This window comes from Pan troglodytes, chromosome 10 (genome assembly GCF_028858775.2).
Source record: "Pan troglodytes isolate AG18354 chromosome 10, NHGRI_mPanTro3-v2.0_pri, whole genome shotgun sequence".
NCBI lineage: Eukaryota > Metazoa > Chordata > Mammalia > Primates > Hominidae > Pan > Pan troglodytes.
The window spans coordinates 101138703-101162797 of NC_072408.2; the positions used below are offsets into that span (position 1 = coordinate 101138703).

The window sequence follows — 24095 nt, forward strand, 5'->3', positions numbered from 1 at the left end:
AATCACACATCAGAGCCACCAATACTAATGACCATGTGCTTCCCTGAAGAAACTGGATGATGTTTATAATCTAATGAAATAAAAGGGACAAGCTGGAAAATCTGCCACTGCCAATTACTTACCAGTTTCATGGTTATATAAAGGGCTCAATCAGACCTACAATCAAGTCTTTTATAAATGCCAAATTCACTGGTGGGTGAGGATGAGAGCAAATGTTTTAATTCAGGCTTTTTACAACCATTAGTAATGAACTATGATTGAAATAAGTTCCATTGTTACAGTAACTCAAAATCATGCAAAAATAATAATTTTAGTTCTTTTATGAGAGGAAGGCAGAATATATTAGCATTTAATCTGCCTGAAAATAACAGTGACTCACCAGAACTATCTAGATAGCAGTCAGTCATTCAGTCAACAACATTTAAGGCCTACTGCATGAAGCCTTGTTAGCAAGAGGTAAAACTGGTTGGTGGGGGGGTTCAGCTACATTGGAATATTATAAATTCCTCCATCTTTTTTTTTTTTTTTTTTTTTTTTTTTTTTTTTTTACTCTTTTGGTCTTTTGGTGATGGTTGCTTTTTTTTTTTTTCCAGGAAGCACCAACTAATAAGCTTCTCTATGCCAAGGATATCCCAACCTACAAAGAAGAAGTAAAATCTTATTACAAAGCAATCAGGGATTTGCCTCCATTGTCATCCTCAGAAATGGAAGAATTTTTAACTCAGGAATCTAAGGTATCATTAGAAAGCAGAAATAAGCTTATATTTGGTTACTTTACGTCATTTCAGAATCTCTCAACAAGTCTTTCTTTTAGAAACATGAAAATGAATTTAATGAAGAAGTGGCCTTGACAGAAATTTACAAATACATCGTAAAATATTTTGATGAGGTAAGATTTTAAATAACATTGTTTTTAACCTTTGAATCAGGCACAAGGATGTGGTTATAGCATTCTGTCAGTTTCAGAACAGCTCTGGCATCCCAAAAGGCCAGAAAGGGAAGCCAGGAAGCCTGTCTGAGATGGGGGATCCTGGCACTGAGCCAGACCCTGTACATGGCTGCCCCTCTTACAGTTTTATCATGCTGCCCACATTTGGACCAGCCTGAATTTACATTTGAGTTCATGGGGCCTACAGCCACCCTGACTCAAGTTAACTTTGATGAGTAAGTAGTGGCCCTATTAAATGGGGTCAGCTTATGCTTGATTGTAATTTGCTAAAAATGAAAGCTAAGCTTGTTAAATTGCCTAGATTCTGTATTCAATCGTTATATGAAATTATGACATATTTCTAACTTAAGCGACTATTTCAATAAACCATTCTCCTTTATGATTAATTCTCCTTAATCTGGGTTTTTTTCTTTGGAAATTCAAACAGACACATTCATCAGATGCTTTGTTTCCAAACAAATGTTAACTCCCCCTTCCCTGATTCCCCCCCAATCATGCTGGGACAGGCTATCCATGTCAATGGTGAGAATAGCTCACCAATTCCATTTGCTACTTGAAGATGAAGTGAAGCTCTAAGGTAGGGTAGAGGCAATGAGTTCTTAAACATGATAAGCATCCCTCGTTCCAGGGGTCAGGGGAGAGAAGGGAAGCACGAGGAGGGACTACACTGCCCAGATGGGAGGGAAGGGAAGGATCTGTCTCTGACCAGGATGTCCCTGCCTGCTGCATTTAAGGAGAAATACTTGCCTGCATGTTGGCTGCCCAGGAATGCTTGCTGTGCTTGGAATGGCTGTGACATAATGCATAAAGCAGGGCCTTGGAAGCCTGGCCCCATATATTTGTAAGCAAATAGTTGGTATTTCTTGCGAGCTTCTATTTTAAGCCAAGGTATTGTTGATCCTGTGATAAGGACTTAGCAAAACAACTTGCAAAGTGAGTATGTAAATGATGGAAGAAAATGTTGGCATCTGTTTCATACAGATTTTACCACTCATAGCATCAGGTATGCAAAAAACAGAATTGTAACGCTAAAACCACAATATCTAAAATAACTGTTCTAATTGTCAACAGATTCTAAATAAACTAGAAAGAGAACGAGGGCTGGAAGAAGCTCAGAAACAACTCTTGCATGTAAAAGTCTTATTTGATGAAAAGAAGAAATGCAAGTGGATGTAAGCACTCTGGGGCCTGGCTTAATCTGGCAAAGTTCTTCAGACGACTTGGGAGCAAAATGGCTGCTTGAGCTACTCTGTGTCGTTAATTTCTTGTTTGCACATAGGTTCCACTTTGGGCACTGTCTTTTTAAGAGACCAAGGCACATGCACAGCTTTTAGAAAGCATACCAACCCTTGTGCCTGTGTGTATACCGTGGGAACCCTTCTGTAAATAGAGTTGAAGTGGTTGTTGCAAACAGCCTCCTTGTTTACAGAGAATACAGGGCCAGTAAGCGAATGTCAGTATTGTAACTACAGTCTCCACTTAAGCACAATGATATAAGTGGTTTTGTTTGAAAACTACAGCTATGTAGCACTTGTGCTACACTGCACCTCTGCATTGTAAAGGGATACTGCCAGTGCTCAAAACAAAATGTGAAATGAGTCATTTGGAAACAAGGTGGGGGTGTTAGGGCAACCTCGAGGATTTGCAGCATTGAAACTTTCCCCAGTAGTTCTTGGAAAAGCTGACCGCAGAATTTGGTAGTGTACACTTAGCATTTGTGAGTGTGTGTGTGTGTTTAAACCAAAAACTAACAGTGTTGCAACATTGTTGAAAGGGCTCGTGTTTTTCAGTGGTCATCAACTGCACTCCATCAAACTCACCTCCATTTCACCAAGGAGCTCTAAAGTAAGGAGAGTGGGCTTTATTTAAATGAACAGCATTTTAACCAGATACTTTGTCCTAATGTATGTTCCTTTTCTTCATCTATTTTTTCATACTAAATGTATTTGATAGTGGACATGTTGGATATTATACAAAAAAATCATTAATTCATTTCTGTTCCAAAACCTTTGATCAGAACGATCTGTGGAAGAGTAACTCCATTTCTATATGAGTGTCTCCTTGCTTTAGATTTCTGGTGAACCCTGTGGTTATGAATACTTGTGTGTGATTTAAAAAAAAAAAGATAGATACATTTTACATTTCATCGAATTGCTGTTCACACTGGAGTATTATATATAAATATATATATTTGAGGCCCAAGGCCTGAAAAATATTAGTATACAACTTGGTATCTTAGTCTTACTATGTACTTTTTGAAAGTATTCCTCGCAGGAGAAAGAATTTAAAATACCCATTTTATTCATGCCTTTCTTTTTAAAGAATTCTCTATCCAGTTATACTGTAGTCTTTTTAGTGCTGATTTTTTATTCCTGAATTTTTGCTGCTCATGACCAGTTTTAATACCACTGTGTTTTCCTTCTATTAAACCAGAAGAAGTAAACAGCATAATTGGCAACTCTTGAGCTTTTCTTGTGGCAGGCACCTTTTACCCTTGGTGCTCCAAATCCCCCATCTAGGAAAGAAAATTTTTTCAAGTCAAATAACATTGATCACATATTCCTTGAAATCATTTACCAACACTGTATGGAGCATTAGGATTTAAATATGAATTTGTCTTAAAGGCAATTCCTTTTTGCTTCTGTATTATCTGGAAAAGCATGAGAGAGGTGACACCTCAACAAACTGATCAGAGAAAATAAGCAGTTACTACCCTGATAGGCACCTTCCCAATCCTGTTGCTTTTGACCATTGTCTGTCCAACGGACACACCTCAAACAAACAAAACTACCAAATAGATGACAGATCAGAATAAAGGTGAGAGGTCTGGTCGCCATTGAAGGCTGCTACAGTCTTCAAAGAGGTGAAGGAGTTCATAAGAGAACAACAGTAGGGAAGTTGAGAGCCAAGGGTAGGAGAGTTGCCCAAAAGACTTCCCCTACTACTTTAGGGTACTGAAAACTCAAAGGATCAGCTACAGCTTTATCTAAGTATTTACTAAATGCTACATGAGGGTGTCCCTGTCCAGCTTTCTGGCACATGAGTCCTGTGTGGAGAGTTACCTCCTCTTCCAGGGACTGTGCTGTTGGGAACTTTGGGCAAGTCACTTACCTCTTTGTGCCTCAATTTCTGTATAATATTTCTAAGCTACCTCACTGAGGTGGTATGAAGATTCACTAATGTATGTAGCGTGTTTGTCAATCCTCCAGTGAAAAGCACTATCTAGATCACATTTTGGATCACATTAGCCAAATGCAGTAAATGGCCAAATTAGATGTGTGCTGAAGACAATCAGTCACTGGGTCTATATTAAACAGCAACCAGAGCAACAAATGGCAAACAATTTCTATTTTCAAGTTTCTTTGCATATTTTTTTGGTGCAAAACCATTTATAAACTTTTTTTTCTAACACTAGTGTCTACAGCAGCATTTAAAAAAAATTCTGTTACCTTTTCTGTATTAGGATTTAAAGTCTATTTCTTATTGTATACCTGATTGAAGCTGTTCTTGGAGATGAATGTTTTAAATGTCTATATCCAAAAAATAAACATTTTGATGTAACTGTGGACTGTCTTTTTTTTTTTCAATTTTCTAGTTATAATAGTTTTTTTTATTCTAAGTGGCTACGTGGAAATTATTTTTCAGAGATAAGGTGTCACTGTATATGCTGTGAATAAGCAGCTATATTATGTAGTAAGTAAACCTAGTTTGCTAAATGGTGCTAAGGACTGCTCAATTACAGTCCTGGCCTTCTTCACTATCAACTGGGACTTTTGACTATGAACACCTTGGGATAATGAACATTCCACTTAATTTGGGAGACTTGAGCTTTAGCCTCGTTAACATGAAATTATTCCAGCAGAATTCCTCTAAAAGATGTCACATTAAAAAGGCTTCCAATGGGTGTAGACCAAAAAAAATGAGAGCATACTTAGGGACACAAAACACATAATTACTTGGTTAGATCCACAGTAATGGGAAGTAAAGTTAAATACCAACAATGTTTATAAAAGGACCTGAGTTCAAGTTTTATAATCAATGGCCCCCTTGTTAATACAGCCATAGGATTTAATTATTTGCACTTATTCTCTATTCTAACAAAGCCAAAATCAGTAGACTGTCATATTGCTAAATATATGCTATATGGTTGATGTAAAATTAAACACACGATTAAAAAAAAATTAAGCTCTTTAATTATGTGCACACAGATTTTAGAAAAGGTAGCCTTTTGTATATAGATACCTTTACATTCTTTAGGCTGACTTTTAAATTGTCATCTTTTTTCAACTACAGTTTTTGTATATAGTAAACCAGAAGATGTGTATGGACCCTGTTATGGCCAAGCATCTCAAAGATGAAGAGAGAATTAATGATAGTTATATTTCACTCAAAATGCCAAAAAAAAAAAAAATTCAACAAAGTAAAAATTTTAAAACTTGACTCTAACTAGTTCCTTTTTGTTTTACATTCTCAAACCATTGTCAAATATTCTAAATATCTCTGAGAATTTCTCTTTTAATGCTTCACTTGTATAATCTTAAAATCCTGACAGTCATACAATACAGCATGTAGTAGGCACCTTTTCTTGAGGCACATTCAAGTGTTTTGGCAAACAGTAAAAAGTATCTAAATGCCACAGGTTAAAATGTCAAGTTTTACTGAGTCACCAACTTCACCTCTTTTGATCTGCCTGTTCTCCAAGAACATCATTCTCCAGAAGATCCAAGTTCCTCTAGTTGTTTTCTTTGTGTTGTTTCCAGTTCTTCTAGTCTTTTGCGAAGTAGAGAGAGTTCCCTTTGATGTTGTTCCTCCTTAAAATGATGTAGAGAAAGCATAGCAAAAGAAACTATTAGAAAAACTGTTAGGTAGCAGCCTTGGACTGCCTCTTTTATATATGCCTATAACATCTGGCAAGGAAATGCTGACCACTGTAGCAGTCTAAAAACAGTAGCATGGGCTAAACTACCATCTAGTTTTGCTTCTCTCCTGCCTCAGGCTCTAGCCTTAAGCAAAACCCGTAGTCTGTTCTTCTCTAGGTTTAAAATTCACCAGGGAGTGAATTAGAAAATACTAATGCAGGGCCCAGGTATACTTACATGGTAACTTTACAACAACACTGGTGTTTAACAGCAGTTTATTATAAACAAAGCACTTGGCCTGAGATTCAATTCAGTGATTAAAATCTTCTGTGCTTATGTTATAAAACATAATTACTTATTAATACTCCCATCTTCTAAAAAAGAATCAATCTGATTCCTTCAATACCTCAGGGGCCTGATACAATAGAAAGAGCCCGGGTTTTGGATTCAACAGGTTTAGGTTTGAAACTTTGTCACTTATTAGCTATGACCTTATGCAAGTCACTTCACTCTGAATCAGTTTCCTTATCTATGAATTAGGAATAGTAATATCTGCCCTCAAAGCATTTTTCATTAGTATTAGACATTGCACGGAACATGCACAGTTCACTGCGTTAGTAAATTCTCAGTAGTAATTAGTATTAACATTATGAATAAGCTACAAACTCTAGGTTACTCAATGACTCAATCAAGTTTCCTCTTTTCTATCGTCCACTAAGAGATTTCACTCTCAGCACCATCACTAAAGGATCATGATTCAAATTGAATTCAGCAAATTTCTATGCTAAATGAAAGGGAAGAAGTTAAAAGTAGTTTTAAATGTTTATGCCATTTTTGTGGTGAATTTTGAGCACTGACCAAAGTTATAATTTGAGTTTTATCACCATATTTAAACATAAAAACCTACAAAAATGTACGACTTTTTTTTCCCCCTAAAATAAATGCTCATACCTGCATATGAGGAGGAAATGGTAGTTCCATGCTTGGAACCATGGCTGATGACTGAAAGCTAACAGGATTGATAGATGCTGTTGGAGGCATGTTAGGAACCAAAATTAGACTTCGAAATTCATTATGTCTTCTCTGTATATCTTTTAGTCTTTTTTGAAGCCTTGTATAGTCTTCAAAAGGAACATTTTGTCTTAAAAAGAAAAAGAAATGTTTCTTTAACATGGTTATACCCTATTGAAGCACAGTATGATTCACAGAATATAATTTTAAACTGGAATTTCTAAATTATGAGATCTATATATAATATATAAAAAATCTGTTTACCTAGAAAGATAAACAGAAACATGACATAACATCTTAATCATTAGCAATCATTAGCATTGCAGACTATCAACTCATTATAAAGTTTTATTTGCTAATTAAAGATCTAAAATCTTTTGATACTTTGGTACTCACTCCTACCCTCCTACTCACCCCCATTCATGAATCCTGAAACTAAAGGGAGACTCTAAACCAAAAAGAGTGCCTTATCTTACAGAAAGAATCAAATAAAAATACAGTTCATCCCTCAGTATACACATGGGATTAGTTCCAGGACATCCCTCATATATCAAAGCCTGTGCATACAAGTCCTGCAGTCAGCCCTGCAGAACCCTCATAATGGAAAAGTTGGTTCTCCGAACTGGCGGGTTTCACATCCTGTGAATACTATATTTTCTATCCATGTTTGCCCGAAAAAAAATCTGTATATAAGTAGACCCGTGCAGTTCAAGCCCATGTTGTCAAGGGTCAAGTGTAAAGAAAATGCTGGATTGAAGCTTACAAAATTGGCATTTTTAAATAGGTGAAATATGGTCAAATATAGAGATTTTCATAGTTCAATCTAATTTTCAAAATGTCAGTGTAATATTTTAGTAAGAAATATATATTTGGTCTTTGCCCTTGGTTCCTGGCACACAGCTCCTAAAACTCTGGGAAACTCTGAAGTGATAAGAGTATCTTTTGTATATTAATAAGATAACTGGTGGCTGGGGGCCCCTGAATAGCTTCAGGATGGGGCAGGTCACCAGAAAGACTGAGGCATGATTAGAGGGTTGGAACTTTCAGCCCCACTCTCCAACCCCACCCCATGACATCTGGGAAGGTAAAGGACTAAAGGTTGAGTTGATCACCAATGGCCAATGATGTAATCAATCATGCCTATGTAATGAAGCCTCCATAAAAACCCAAAAGCATGGGGTCAGAGAGCTTCTGGGTTGCTGAACATGTGCAGGTGTCTGCAGGGAGGCATGCCCAGAGAGGGCATGGAAACTCCACGCCCCCTTCCTCATAACTTTTCCTATGTATCTCTTTCATCTGACTGCTCATCTATATATTTTGTAATATCCTTTCTAGTAAGCTGGTTAACGTAAGTTTCCCTGAGTTCTGTAAGCTGCTCTAGCAAATTAATTGAACATGATGAGCAGGTCATGGGAACCCCAATTTATGGCCATTTTTAGCCAGTCAGTCAGAAGCACGGGTTACAACCTGGGGCTTATGGCTGCATTCTGAAGTGGGGGGCAGTCTTGTGGGACTGTGCCCTCTACCTGTGGGATCTGATGCTAAATCCAGGTAGACAGGATCAGACCTGAATTACAGGACACCTAGCTCATGTCCACTGGAGAACTGATTACTCCATGTATAGGAAAAAACCCCAAACATCTGGTGTCAGAAATGTTGTGTTGACTGTGTGAGAATAGGAAAAACACTGGTTTTTCCTATTATAAAAGGTAATCACAAAGGTAAAGCTACACAACTTTAGGAAAAAATGACATGGAGAAAAAGGCTAACTTTCCAGGCCTTCACAGATCATCATCTTTTTGGACACGATCCAGTAATCAAATATAATTTCAAAATCACTCAAAATTCTAGATGATCTGCACCACAACTGGCCAATCTTGAATTGCTAACATTTCAATATTAATGTTTATGGAAGAGGAAGTAAGTTGAATTCTGTTTTAGAAGGACTGAGCCAGGAATGGTGGCTCATGCTTGTAATCCCAGTGCTTTGGGAGGCTGAGGCAGGAGAATAGATTAAGCCTAGGGGTTTGAGGCTACAGTTAGCTATGATCGTGCCACTGCACTCCACCCTGAACAATAGACGAAGACCCCATGTTTAAAACAAAAAGAATTGAAACAAAATTCAAAATTACAAGCATGTTTGTAATTTACAAATTACTACCAAATTAATAAACTAAAGGCGGCCTCCTACTTTGGAATAGAGTATTGTAAGGCTGGCACTAATTCTACAGTCTAGAAACCTCTAGAATGTTCTTCAAAAAACAATTGTTCACCTGTTGGTAATAATTGCACCCAAGAACACCAGTGCACATCATAAAACATCACTGCATGATATTATAGGCAGTTTCCATTACAGAAAAATCTATACTTGAATAGCCAAGGCGCTGAAGGCTACCACTAATTCACTAAATTAAAAAGATTTTTCTTAACTTGAATCAAATGTGTCATATAATGCCACTACCAACAACTTAATATGACAAATCTCTGCTTTAAAAATGCTGATGATCCTGATTATCAGATGTGCTTGTATGTGACTGCAAAACCCGAAACTACAGCTCAATAAAATCTCCACACCAGAAAACCAAAACTGACCTTTGATTCAAAGTTGTAGGCACAATTTTCAGAACTATGCAATAGCTACAACTGTCTTGTACAGCAGCAACAACTAACACCACTCCTTGCTACCAAAGCCAGTGACATTTTCTGTTAGTCCCAATCATAAGGCAAACACCTGGTATGTGACAGAGACCTTTTGGTTTAAAGAAACATTCAGTTAGGGGGTAAAAAAAGGATAGTAAATTAGGAGTTATCAAGCTGTTTTAGAAATCTTTAAAATGTATATTTTAAAAGAAAAGAAGGTACGTTATACTTAGAGACAAAGTTCTATGACATCAAAATAACCACATGGGGAAGATACACATACAAACACATTACCTATTTAAGACCTGATTTTCTGTTTCCAATTCTTCTTTCTTTGCCTCCAAGACTTCTACTTTCTCTTGTAGTCTTTTCAATTTGTTTTCATGAAGAGATTTTCTCTAAAAAGAGAAATATGAACAAGTATGTTAATACATAATCTCTTATTTGAACAAAACTATATAGAAAATATTTTACTCACCAAAAACTGTGTTTAGATATGAATGTTTTCAGTGAATACTAGAAACAAAGGTTAGTAGACATGGCTCTTACTGAAAATTGCAAAGATAATAAACCACAAATCTATCTAATATTCTCAATGTGACAATTAATTATGAATGCCAAACAAAAAAACTGGTATCAATAATTGCTGCAAAAAAAAAAAAATCTACAAAGGGAAGGAGTCAAATTTTACTACTGAGTCTGCCTGTACATTTGGTAAGAAATAATGAGCTCTCCATTGTTCCAGAAGATAGCATGTGTTTAAGAGAACTGAGCCAGGTACAGTGGCTCATGCCTGTAATCCCAGTGCTTTGGGAGGCTGAGGCAGGAGGATGGATTAAGCCTAGGAGTTCAAGGCTACAGTTAGCTATGACTGTGCCACTCCACCCTGGACAACAGATCAAGAACCCATTAAAAAAAAAAAAAAAAAAAAGGGTGGGGAGCCAGGCACAGTGGCTCACGCCTATAATCCCAGCACTTTGGGAGGCCGAGGCGGACAGATCACAAGGTCAAGAGATTGAGACCATCCTGACCAACATGGTAAAACCCCGTCTCTACTAAAAATACAAAAATTAGCTGGGCGTGGTGGCGGGTGCCTGTAGTTCCAGCTACTCGGGAGGCTGAGGCAGGAGAATCACTTGAACCTGGGAGGCGGAGGTTGCAGTAAGCCGAGATTGCACCACTGCACTCCAGCCTGGCAAAAAAGCAAGACTCTGTCTCAAAAAAGGAAAAGAAAAGAACTGAAGTAAAATTCAAAATTACAAGCACATTTGTAAGTTATAAAGTACTACCAAATTAATAAACTGAAGGATCAGAAAGCTAAGATAAATATGGATGCATCTGTTTAAAAGTTGCCTTTCTAAATCTTAAAAGGAAAAAATTTAAACTTTACAATATACAAAGGAAAAAATTCCTCAGTAAATCTTGTATGGTTTCATTAAATAATACGGAAAAGTCCAGGTAAAATGCAAAAGGAGTGTATGGAAAAAAGTAGTATCTTTTTTCAGTTTTTATACACAGGCCTTTTGTTTTTTAATAGAAAAACACCTAAAATGTTAAAACTCATTTAGTCGCTACAAACCTTTTAGGTATTTTCTAACTCTTTTTTAACTGAAGTATAATCTTACAGCAAAATGCATAGAATAGAAACGTAAAGCTCAAAGAAAAACCACAAAACAAATGCTGCCATGATTTCCTTGTAGGTCAAGGGCACTGCCATGCCAGAAGGGCCCCTACCTTTCCCCCTTCCAATCACTAGCCCTGTCATCCTCTGAAAGGGTAACCAACTAATTTACTTCCAAAACTATAGTTTACTTTTGCCTATTTTTGAACCTCATATACATACAATCATAGTATGTAGTCTTTTATTAATGACTTTATTTCACTCAACATTGTTAGTGAGATTTATGTTACTTACAGATATACTTCATTCATTCCCACATATTATATTCCACTTAGGATTACTGCATAACCTAGTATATTCACTCAGTACACCGTTAAGGGTTATCTGCATTATTTCCAGTTGGGACTATTACAAATAACTCTGCTACGAGCATTCATTCTCATGCTTTGATTGTCCCACATCCTCCAACATCTCAGAAGGCTTCCTTATGCTCCTGTCTACCCTGGCAAAGGAACCACTCTTCTGGCCTTTATCACCATAAGTATTTATTTATGAATTTATAGGCAGTTAAGGAGTCCATCTGTCTATCCATCCACCCATTCATATGAAAGAAATAATAAATTTATGCTCTTTTGTATCTGGACTTTTTTCTCAACATTTTATCTATATGACTAAGCCATGGTTATGTATTGTCACAGTACTTCTTTTTCATTGTAATGTTGTCATTCATTGTACAAATATACCACATTTTATACATTTTCCTGTTAATGAAAATTTAAATTCTTTCCAGTCTGGGGATATCATAAATATTTTATGAACATTCCTAAACATGTTTTTGGCAGATTAAGTACCTCATTCTCTTCAGTATATACCTATGAATGGGTCATAGTGTATACATGTTTTAGCTTTAGTAGATACTGCCAGTTTTCTAAAGCAGTTTTACCAATTACATTTCCACCAGCAATATGTGAGAGTTCTAGCTGTTCTACATTTTTGCCAGTACTTGGTATGGTCGGTCTTTTAGCTTTTGCATCGTGTTTTGGTGAAATACAGTATCTCACTGTAGTTTTAATTTACATTTTCCTGATAGCTAAAGGTATTGAGCATCTTTTTTTATGCATGTTAGTCATCTGGATATCCCTTCTTTGTGACGTGTCCATCCTAGTCTTTTGTCCATTAAAACTTTTGAGTAACCTGATTCCTACTGATTTGTAGTTCTTTATATATTCAAGATATGAATCGTATGTCAGATATATATGTATTGCAGATTGACCTTCTCCAGCCTGTGGTGTCATTTTCTTTGGCTTAAGAGTATCCCTTAATAAAAAGATTTTAATTTAAATAAAATCAATTACATCAATCATGTATTTTATAGTAAGAACTTTTTGCATCCTGCTTATCTTTATTATCCCAAGATCCTAAAATTTTCTCCCAAGTTTTCATCTAGAAGCTTTATTTTTTTTTTTTACCTATCACACTTAGGTGTATGGTTCATTTTTACCTATGTTGTGAGGTTAGGCTGAGTTTAATCTATTGACTCACTACTATTTGAAGGAACATCCTTTATCGAAATGCAGTGGTACCTTTAGTGTAAACCTATTTCTGGACTCTATACTGTTCCATTTGCCTGTTTATCCTTATGCCAATACCACACTGAATTACTGTAGCTTATATTTAGTGTTGATACCTGGTAGTTTTAAGTCCTCTAGCTTTATTGTTCTTCAAGATTGCTTTGGGTATTCTAGTCCTTTGTACTTTCAGATGAATTTTAGAATCTACTTTCTAATTTCTACAAAGAAACCTGCTGAGATTTTGATTAGAACTGCATTCAACTTATGGATAAATTTGGGAAGAACTGACACCTTAATATTGAATCTTCCAAGTCATGAACATGGTACAGTTTTCCCTTTAGGCATTTTTCCATTTTTCTTAGCAGTATTTGTATTTCAGTGTAGAAGTCATAAACATCTTTCACTAGATTCGTTCCTAGGTATTTTATGTATTTTTATGCTATTGTAAATGGCATTTAAATATTTTCTAATTGTGTGTGTAAAGAAAAATAACTAGTATTTGTTACTTGACTTCGTACCTAGAAATTTAAAAAATTCACATTAATTTTAATAGTTTGATAGGTTTGACTTTTATGCATGCACAGTGACATCTGTGAATAATTTTAACTTCCTGTCTACTCTTTATGTCCATTTTTTTATTCTTAAAATTTTTTTTAGGCTCAGAGGTACATGTGCAGGTTTGTTTTATAGGTAAACTCATGTGCAGGTTTGTTTTATAGGTAAATAGATTATTTCATCACCCAGGTACTAAGCCTAGTACCCAAGTTATTTTTTCTGATCCTCTCCTTCCTCCCATGCTCCAGTCTCAAGTAGGCCCCAGTATCTGTTGCTCCCCTTTGTGTCCATGTGTTCTCATCATTTAGCTCCCACTTATGATAATGAAAACATGCAGTATTCAGTTTTCCTTTTTTGTGTTAGTTTGCTAAGGATAATGGCCTCTTGCTCCATCCATGTACCTGGCAAAGGACATTATTTCATTCTTTTTTATGGCTGTATAGTATTCCATGGTGTATATATACCACATTTTCTTTATCCAGTCTTCCATTGATGGGCATTTAGGTTGATTCCATGTCTTTGCTATTGTGAATAGTGTTGCAATGAACATATGCATGTGTCTTTATGGCAGAAAGATTTATATTCCTTTGAGTATATTTACCCAGTAATGGGATTGCTGGGTCCAATGGTAGTTGTTTCTAGCTCTTTGAGGAATTACCACACTGCTTTCCACAATGGTTGAACTAATTTACACTCCCACCAACAGTGTATCAAAGTATTCCCTTTTCTCCACAACCTCGCCAGAATCTGCTATTTTTTTATTTTTAATAGCCATTCTGACTGGTGTAAGATGGTATCTCATTGTGGTTTTGATTTGCATTTCTCTAATGATCAGTGACATTGAGCTTTATTTCATATGCTTGTTGGTCACATGTACGTCTTTTGAAAATGATCTGTTCATTTCCTTTGCCCACTTTTGATGGGGTTGTTTTTATCCTGTAAATTTAAGTTCTTTATAGATGCTAGATAGACCTTTGTCAGATGCAGATGCATAGCTTCTAAATATCTTCTCCCATTCTGTAGGTTATCTGTCTACTCTGTTGACAGTTTCTTTTGCTGTGCAGAAGCTCTTAAGTTTAATTAGAACCCATTTATCAACTTTTGCTTTTGTCGTGATTGCTTTTGGCATCTTCATCATGAAATCTTTGCCAGTTCCTATGTCCTGAATGGTATTGCCTAGGTTGTCCTCCAGTGTTTTTATAGTTTTGGATTTTACATTTAAGTCTTTAATCCTTCTTGAGTTGATTTTTGCATATGGTGTAAGGAAGAGGTCTAGTTTCAATCTTCTGCATATGGCTAGCTATTTATCCCAGCACCATTTAATAAATGGGGTGTCCTTTTTCCCATTGCTTGTTTTTGTCAGCTTTGTTGAAGATCAGATGATTGTAGCTGTGAGGCCTTAATTCTGGTTACTCTATTCTGTTCCATTGATTTATGTGTTTGTTTTTGTATCAATATCATGCTGTTTTGGTTATTGTTGCTCTATAGTATAGTTTTAAGTCAGGTAGCATGATGCCTCCCCGTTTTTTGTTGTTGTTGTTTGGCATAGGATTGCTGTGGCTATTTGGACTCTTTTTTGGTTCCACATGAATTTTAGAAGTTTTTTTCTAGTTCCATGAAGAATGCCATTGGTAGTGTGATAGAAATAGCACTGAATCAATAAATTGCTTTTGACAGTATGGCCATTTTAATGATATTGATTCTTCCTATCCATGAGCTTGTATCATCTCTGATTTGTCTAAGCTGTGTTTTATAATTATCACTGTAGAGATCATTCACCCCCATTTAGCTGTATTCCTAGGTATTTTATTTTGTGCAATTGTGAATGGGATTGCATTCCTGATTTGGCTCTCAGCTTGGCTGTTGTTGGTGTACAGGAATGCTAGTGATTTTTGTACATTGAGTTTGTATCTTGAAACTTTGCTAAAGTTATCGGCTGAAGGAGCTTTTTGGATTGAGACTATGGGGGTTTCCTAAACATAAAACCATGTCGACTGCAAACAGGAATAGTTTCACTTCCTCTCCTCCTACTTGGATGCCCTTTCTTTCTTTCTTTCTTTCTCTTGCCTAACTACTCTGGCCAGGACTTTTAATACTATGTTGAATGGGAGTGGTGAGAGAGGGTATCATTGTCTTGTGCTGGTTTTCAAAGAGAATGCTTCCATATTTTGCCCATTCAGTATGATGTTAGCTGTGGGTTTGTCACAGATGGCTCTCACATTTTGTAGTATGTTCCTTCAATACTTAGTTTATTGAGTTTTTAATAGAAAGGGATGGTGAATTTTATCAAAAGCCTTTTCTACATCTATTGAGATAACCATGTGGTTTTTGTCTTTAGTCCTGTTTATGTGATGAATCACATTTATTGATTTGCACATGTTGAATCAACCTTGCATCCCAAAGATAAAACCTACATAATCATGGTAGATTAGGTTTTTGATGTGCTACTGGATTCGGTTTGTAAGTATTTTGTTAAGGATTTCTGCATCAATGTTCGTCAAAGATATTGGCCTAAAGTTTTCATTGTTGTGTCTCTGCCAGGTTTTGTTATCAGGACAATGCTGGCTTCACAGAATGATTTGGGAAGGATTTCCTACTCCTCTATTTTTTGTTAACAGTTTCAGGAGAAGCAGTACCAGCTCTTCTTTGAACATTTGGTAGCATGTGGCTGTGAATCCATCTGGTCCTGGGCTTTTTTTGGTTGGCAGGTATTTACTACTGCCTCAATTTCAGAACTCATTATTGGTCTGTACAGGAAATCAACTTCTTCCTGGTTCTATCTTGGGAAGGTGTATGTGTCCGGAAATTTATCTGTCTCTCCTAGCTTTGTTAGTTTGTATGCAGAAAGGTGTTCATAGTTGTCTGTGATGGTTGTTTGTATTTCTGTGGGGTCAGTGGTAACATCCCCTCTGTTATTTCTAATTGTGTTTATTTGGATCTTCTCATTTTTCTTCATTAGGCTAACTAGTGGCCTAACAATTTTTTCAAAAACGCAACTCCCGTATTAGTTAATCTTTTGAATGGCTGTTCATGTTTTGATCTCCTTCTGTTCAGCTCTAATGCTAGCTTTGGGTTGGTTTTCTCTTGGTCCTCTCATTGTTTTAGTTGTGCTGCTAGGTTGCTGACATCTTTTTTAACTGTTTGATGTGGGCATTTGGTGCTATAAATTTCCCTCATAACATTGCCTTAGGTGTGTCCCAGAGATTCTGGTATGTTGTATCTTTGTTCTCTTAGTTTCAAATAACTTCTTGATTTCTGCCTTAATTTCATTCTTTACTCAAAAGTCATTCAGGAGCAGGTTAACTTCCATGTAAATGGTTTTGAGCAATTATATTTTTAGTCTTGATTTCAATTTTTATTGTGCTGTGTGTTTGGTATTTCAGTTCTTTTGCATTTGCTGAGGATTGTTTTATGTCTGATTGTGTGGTCAATTTCAGAGTATGTGCCATGCAGCAATGAGAAGAATGTATATTCCTGTTGTTTTTGGATGTAGAGTTCTGTAGAGGTCTATCAGATCTATCTGGTCCAATGTTAAGTTCACATCCTGAATATCTTTGTTAACTTTCTTCCTCAAGGATTTAATACTGTCAGTGGAATGTAGAAGTCTCCCACTGTTATTGTGTGGGAGTATAAATCTCTTTGTAGGTCTCTAAGAACTTGCTTTATGAATCCGGGTGCTCCTATGTTGGGTGCATATATATTTAGGATAGTTACGTCTTATTGAATTGAACCCTTTACCATTATGTAATCCCTTGTCTTTTTTGATTTTTGTTGGTTTAAAATGTTTTGTCTGAAACTAGGATTGCAACCCCGGCATTTTTCTGATTTCCATTTGCTTGGCAGATGTTCCTCCATCCATTTATTTTGAGCCTATGGGTGTCATTGCATATAAGATGGGTCTCTTGAAGACAGCATATCACTGGGTCTTGCTTTTTTATCCAGCTTGCCACTCTGTGCCTTTTAAATGGGGGCACTTAGCCCATTTATATTCAAGGTCAGTATTAATATGTGTGGATTTGATCCTGTCATTGTGTTGTTAGCTGGTTATTAGGCTGGCTTGTGTGGTTGCTTTATAGTGTGGCTCATCTGTGTACTTAAGTGTGTTTCTGTATTGCTGGTAACCATCTTTTTTTTTTTAATGCTCTCTCTCAGCAGAATCATGGTAACCATCTTTCTATATTTAGTGTTCCTGTCAAGATCTCTTGTGAGATGGGTCTCCATTTAACAAGCATTTGCTTATCTAAAACTCCCTCAGTATTTGCTTATCTAAAAAGGATCTTATTTCTCCTTTGTTGAGGAAGGTTAGTTTGGCTCGATATGAAATTCTTGGTTGAAGATTTTTTTAAGAATGTTGACTATAGGTCCCCAGTCTCTCCTGGCTTGAAGGGCTCCTGCTGAGAAGTCAGCTGTTATCCTGATGGGGTTTCCTTTGTAGGTGACCTGCCCTTTTTCTCCAAGTGCCTTTAATATTATTTCATTTTGACCTTGGAAAATCTGATGATTATGTGTCTTGGGGATTATCTTCCTGTGTAGAATTTTGTTCTCTATAGTTCCTGTTGGTCTCTCTAGTGAGGCTGAGGAAGTTTTCTTGGACAATATCCTGAAATATGTTTCCTAAGTTGTTTGCTTTCTCCCCAACCCTTTCAGGGATGCCAGTGATTTGTAGATTTGGTCTCTTTACATAATCTCATATTTCTTGGAGGTTTTGTTCATTCTTTTCTATTCTTCTTTATTTTTGTCTGATTGTCTTACTCCAAAGAGCCAGTATTCAAGTTCTGAAATTATTCAGCTTGGTCTCTCTCTTCTGCTGTTAATACTTGTGATTGCATTGTGACATTCTTGTGTTTTTCAGCTCTATCAGATCAGTTAGGTTCTTTTTTATACTGGCTATTTCATCTGTCAGTGCCTGTATCGTTTTATTGTGATTCTTAGTTTCCTTGGATTGGGTTTTGCCATTCTCCTGAATCTTGATTATCTTCATGCCTATTCATATTCTGAATTCTATTTGTGTCACTTCAGCCAACTCAGCCTGGTTAAGAACCCTTGTTGGAGAACTAGTGGCCATTTGACACTCTGACCATCTGTGTTGCTAGAGTTCTTCCGTTGATTCCTTCTGTCTGATGGTTCCATCTCTGTGTGGGGGTGTTCCTTTAACTGCTGGGCTGCCTCTGATTGAAGTGGTCAGGCAAGCTCAGGGTAGTTGTGCTACAGTTCCAGGTTGGGTGACCCGCCCAGGGAGGAGAAGTGAGGACTGGGACTTGCATAGAGAACAGTCTGGCCACTTTTCTGAGGTGGGTGCTTTGTGTTGGGCATTCGTACCAGCCCCTGGTCCCCACAGACTCTCCAGAACCTGGAGACAGTAACAGTGAGGGCTACAAGACAGCAAAGATGGCAACCCATCCCTCCCACCACTAGGAGCTCTGTCCCAGACAGTAACAGAGCTGCTACTGGCTGGATGGCCCTGGTGGGGATGGCTGGAGATCCAGGTTGGGAGGACATGCTCAGTGAGGAGATATAGAATCAAGGACCCAAATAACAGTCTGGCCACTTTTCCATAGGGCTGCTACAGTATGCTGGGGGTCCACTCCAATCCCTTTTCATCTTAAATTTTCCAGTACCTGAAGATATCAACAAGGAAGTCTGTGAAACAGCGAAGATGGAGGACTGCCCTTCTCTCTGGGAACTCTGTCCCAGGGAGGCACGGACCTGTTGCTGGCAGAACACACTAACAGGAGGTGGCTAGAGACCTCAGTTGGGAGATCCTACCTAGTGAGGAGTAACAGGATCAGGGACCCACATACAAAAGCCGTCTAGCTTTTTCCATAGGGTAGCCATGCTTTGCTAGGGGTCCACTCCAGCCCCTAATCACCTCAGACTCTCTAAAGCCTGAAGACAACAGCTAAGGCTGCTAAACAGCAGAAGTGGTGGTCCACCCCTCTCTTTGGGAGCTCTGTTCCAGGGAGGTTTGAAACTGTTGCTAGCCAAAAAAACACTGGTGCAGGTGGCTGGAAACCCTGGTCAAAAGGTCCTGTCCACTGAGGAGGAATGGGATTAGGGATTCAAGTAAAAAAGCAGTCTGGCCACTTTTTCATAGAGCAGTTGTGCTGTGAGGGGGTATCCTCGAGAACAGTTGCTTCAGACTCTCCAAATCCCAAAGGCAAAGAGATAAGGCTGCAAAACAGCAAAGCTGGCAGCCTGCCCCTCTCTCTGGGAGATCCATTCCAGGGAGGTTTGAAACTGCTGCTGGCCAGAAAACACTGGTGGGGGTATGGTTGTAGACCTCAGTCGGGAGATCCCACCCAGTGAGGAGAAATGAGATCCAGGAGCCACATGAGGAAGCAGCCTGACCACTTCTCCTTAGAGCTGCTGCTCTGTACCAGGGGATCACTCCAGTCCCTAACCAACTCAGACTCCCTAGAGCCCAAAGGCAACAATGGCTAAGAATGTGAAACATCAAAGATGACAGCCCCATCCCTCCCCCTGGGAACTCTGTCCCAGGGTGGCTTGGAACCACTGCCAGCTAGAAAACACCAACAAGGGTGACTAGTGACCCTGGTCGGGAGGTCCCCCACCCATTGAAAAGCAGGGTATGGGACCTGCATAAAAAAGCAGTCTGGGTGCTTTTCCATAGGGTGGCTGCAATGAAGGCAATAGCTAAGGCTACAAAACAGCAAAGATGGCAGCCCACCCCTCCCTCTGGGAGCTCCATCTCAGAGAGGTGTAACACTGCTACCAGTGGCTGGCTAGAGTTCCAAGCCAGTGGGTCTTATCCTGCAAGGTGCCATGGTAGTGGGGCCTGCAGACTGTCACTGCTCTATCCCCTGTATACAGCCTCTTTCCTAGGGGTATGTACAGGGGTCTAACGTCCCGCTTGGCTGGAGTTGCAGTTGCTTTTGATGGGAAACCTGGGTATCTAAAGCTCCCAGGGCTCTATGTGTATCTGAGCGGCTGCATTGCTGAGACTCCACATAATTCTGTGTAACAGGCTGCAGACCCTGGTGGAGTGGGCTCACAAGGGGATCTCCTGACCTGTGAGTTGCAAAGATCCAAGGGAGAAGCTTGGGTCGCTGGGGTCACTCACTCACTCCCCTGGGAAGAGGAGGCTCCTCTGGCTCTGTGTCACTCCCAAGTGGATGACTGTCCTGATTGCTCTTCTCCATTCTTTCTGGGTCAAGTTGTTTTCTTGATGAATCCCAATGCGTGTACCTGGATGCTTCAGTTGAAGGTGCTGTATTTACTTACTCCTTCTATTTCTCTCCATGAAAGTGGCACACACCAGCTGCTTCTAGTTGGCCATCTTGACCAGCCTCCCCCTCCATTTCTTTTTCTTGCCTTATTACACTAACTAGAACCTCCAATAAAATATTAAACAAAATGGTGATAGTAGACATCTGTTCCTGACCTTGGGTAAGTAAGGGGAAGCAGTCAATATTTTTAATCAGTAAGTATGATGTTAGCTGCAGAATTTTTATAGATACCATTTATAAGATTGAAAATTCCCTTCTGTTCCCAGTTTGGCAAAAGTTTTTATCATGAATGGGTACTGAATGTTGTCAAATTATGTTTCACACTAGAGACCACAATAGTTTTCCTTCTTTGTTCTGTTAGGGTGTTGAATTACACTGAACAATTTTGCATGTTAAGACACCTATATTCCCAGAATAAAACCTAAATGCTCATGTTATATTATCATTTTTCTATATCACTAAATTCAGTTTGCTAATATTTAAGATTTTTACATGTTTATAATGCAATTTTTCTTGTATTGATTCTATCAGGTTCTAACCTCATAAGTGGAGATGTGTTTCCTCCTTTTCTATCATCTGGAAGAGTTTGCGTTAAGATTAGTATTAATTCTTCCTTAAGTATTTGGAATAATTTACCAGTGAAGCCAAATGAGGCATTTCTTTGTGGAAGGTTTTTAACTAAAGATTTCATTTCATTAATAGATACAGGACTATCCAAATGACCTAATTCTTCTTGTATTAGGTTTAAGATGTTCTTAAAGAAATGTATTCATTTATTCTAAATTGCATGATTAATTAGCATAATAGTTTTTATACTATTCCTTTTGTTTTAATATCTATATGCAGATAGTTAATATCTATAGATAGATATCCCTTTTTTCATTCACTACATTGTTCATTTGTGGCTCTAATCTCATCTCATCTACTTTATGGGGAGTCTGAGGACAATCAGTCTTGCCAAGGCTTTATCAATTTCGTAATCTTTTTAAAACCAACTCTTGGCATTTCTATTTTCCTCACTGTACATCTTCTGTCTCTGTCACTGATTTGTGCTCATCTCTTGATGATGGTGATGTTGTTTGCTATTAAATCTATCCATTGAGTTAATTATTGTTATTGTATTTTTTTAGTTCTAAACTCATCTTTTTTAGTGCTGATCTGTAACCTGGACGACTAAAACATGGTTTCCCTGACTCCTATTCTGCCCCTCTACACAACAGCCAGAGATTCTTCAAAAATGTAATTCAGATATCACTTCTCAATTCAAAAACCTCCAGTGTGTTCCTACCTTAACTGAGAATAAAAGCTGAAGTCATGGCATAAATTTGGCCTCCTACTATACCTCTTTCTATTCTAGCTCCCTGGGCCTCCTGTGTTCCCTCAACATACCAAGCAGATTCCTGCCTCTCTTGTACTTGCTATTCCCTCTGGAACACCCTTACCTTACATATAACAACATGGCATCCTCCCTCCTTTCCTTCAGTCTCTGCTCAAATGTTACCTTACCAGAGAAGCCTTGCCTGACCACCTACATAAAACAGCACCCCCTACTCCTGTCAATTTTCTCTCCCTTTTTTTTTTTTTTGAGATGGAGTCTTGCTGTGCTGCCCAGGCTGGAATGTGCTGCCACCATCTCCGCTCACTGCAACCTCTGCCTCCAGGGTTCAAGCAATTCTCCCTGCCTTAGCCCCCTGACTAGCTGGGATTACAGGCACCCGCCACCATGCCCAGCTAATTTTTGTAGTTTTAGTAGAGACGGGGTTTCCCCATGTTGGCCAGGCTGGTCTCAAACTCCTGACCTCAGGTGATCTGTCCGCCTTGGCCTCCCAAAGTGCTGGGATTACAGGCGTGAGTCACCGCACCCAGCCTACTCCTGTCAATTTTCCTCTTAGTACTCACCTCCACCTGATAGTATTTCTTTCTTTATTCTATGTCTCCTAACAAACTACAATGTAAACTCCACGGTGCAGGGTCTTTGTTTACTTCTGTATTCCAGTGAATGGGTAAGTACCTGATACATAATAGATGCTTAACAGATATGTTGAGTAAATTGGATAAATGAATACAGATAAACCTCGTAGGGAAGACAGTCTGACCAAGGATGTTAGTAATAGGAATGAAAAGAAATATGGGGTAGGGGAAAATTTGAGAGGCATCATAAAGGAAGAATTCATAGGCTTTATGAGTTCTTATTTTAGGTTGAATAATGTCTCCCAAAAATTCATGGGCACCCAGAATGTGACTGTGGTATAAGAAGAAATATATTTGGTCTTTGTACCCAGATCCTGGTACAAAGCTGCTAAGACCTATGGAATTGTATAAGTGATAGGAGTGGTTTTTGTATAATTCTTAGCAAGTCCCTTTCAATCATACCTGAGTTGATGTTAATGAGGTAGAGTTGAGGTCCCTAGATAGCCTAACGATGGGGGCTGGTCACCAGAAAGACCAAGTGATTAGATGGTGAATGCTTTCAGGTTCACTCCCCTGACCCGTAAGAAGGGGAGGGGGCTGGAAACTCTTCAACAATGAGATTTTGAGAGCTTCTGGGCTGGTGACCACATTGACTTGCTGGGAGGGTGGCTCACACAGAGAGGGCATGGAGGCTCTCTGCACCACAATCCCCGACCCCCAACACCTTGCCCAATGCATTTCTCCCATTTGGCTATTCCTGACTTTTATCCTTTACAATAAACTGGTAAATATAGTGTTTTCCTGAATTTTGTGAGCCATTCTAGCAAATTATCAAACTGGAGGAGGGGGTCATGGGAACCCCTAAGTTAGTCAGTCAGAATATAGGTGACTCAGACTTGCAACTGGTGTCTGCAGTTGGGGCAGTCTTGTGGGACTGAGCCGTTTAACTTGTGGGATCTGACTCTAACTCCAGGTAGATAGTTTCAGAATTGAATTTTTGGACACCTGGTTGGTATCCAGAGAACAAAGAAATGATTGCTGGTATTGGAAAACACCCTAGAGTAACCTTATTTGGAAATAGGGTCTACAAATGTAATCAAGTTAAGATGAAGTTAGATTGGATTCGAGTGGGCCCTAAATCCACTATGACTGGTGTCCTTACATAACAGGAGTGAAATCTGGACACAGAGCTACAGATACACAGGGAGACCATCATGTAAAGACAAGGCAGAGACCAGAGTGATGTGCCTGTCTAAAACTCAAGAACTCCAAGGATTACCAGCAACTACCAGAAGCTACACAAGGGGCATGAAAAAAGATCCTCCTCCAGAGCCTTTTGAAGAAGGATGCTCCTGCTGGCACTCTGACTGTAGATTTCTAGGCTCCAGAACTGTGAGAGAATAAGCTTTTGTTGTTTTAAGCCACAAGGTTTGTGGTAATTTGTCATAGCAGCCCTAGGAAACTAATATAGTGCCTGACTAAATTTGGAGATAAGGCAGACCTCAGGATGAATCACAGGTTTGAAGCCTAAGTGACTGGAAGAATAACTTCTACTGAAAGAAATGCAAAGTCCAGAGGTAAAATTAGTGGAAAGGAATGATTCTAATTTTTACTTGAGTGGTCCAACACAATCACAGGATAGTCAAATCGATGCCTTAGTGTTATAAACATTATGACACAAAGGACTAATAGAACAATTAAAACAATATAGATATAAGAATTAAGGCTGGG

At 38.4% G+C, this 24095-nt stretch overlaps 2 protein-coding genes across 17 annotated transcripts in view; one reads left to right on the forward strand and one right to left on the reverse strand.

Moving 5' to 3' along the window:
• The window catches only part of PLXNC1 (plexin C1), a 158591-nt gene extending 154081 nt beyond the window's left edge, over positions 1–4510 (forward strand). For 2 of the 4 annotated variants that reach the window (XM_509270.8, XM_009426007.5), the window contains exons 29-31: positions 594–734; positions 815–889; positions 2021–4510. In XM_509270.8, the coding sequence (XP_509270.2) occupies positions 594–734; positions 815–889; positions 2021–2125 (321 nt within the window). In that variant the 3' untranslated portion in view covers positions 2126–4510. Of the gene's footprint in view, positions 1–593; positions 735–814; positions 890–1455; positions 1621–2020 lie in introns of those variants that run through there. The other 2 variants (XM_016923997.4, XM_016923996.4) reach the window with 2 other exon arrangements.
• Positions 1–24095, reverse strand: part of CEP83 (centrosomal protein 83) — a 182239-nt gene that overhangs the window by 25080 nt on the left and 133064 nt on the right. For 5 of the 13 annotated variants that reach the window (XM_009426004.5, XM_054664610.2, XM_063786954.1 and 2 more), the window contains 4 exons: positions 9754–9857; positions 6760–6949; positions 5626–5760; positions 3233–3464 (listed from right to left, as the gene is read on the reverse strand). In XM_009426004.5, coding sequence (XP_009424279.5) covers positions 5656–5760; positions 6760–6949; positions 9754–9857 — 399 coding nt within the window. In that variant the 3' untranslated portion in view covers positions 3233–3464; positions 5626–5655. Of the gene's footprint in view, positions 1–3232; positions 3465–5119; positions 5761–6759; positions 6950–9411; positions 9569–9753; positions 9858–24095 lie in introns of those variants that run through there. The other 8 variants (XM_001141123.6, XM_063786952.1, XM_063786955.1 and 5 more) reach the window with 4 other exon arrangements.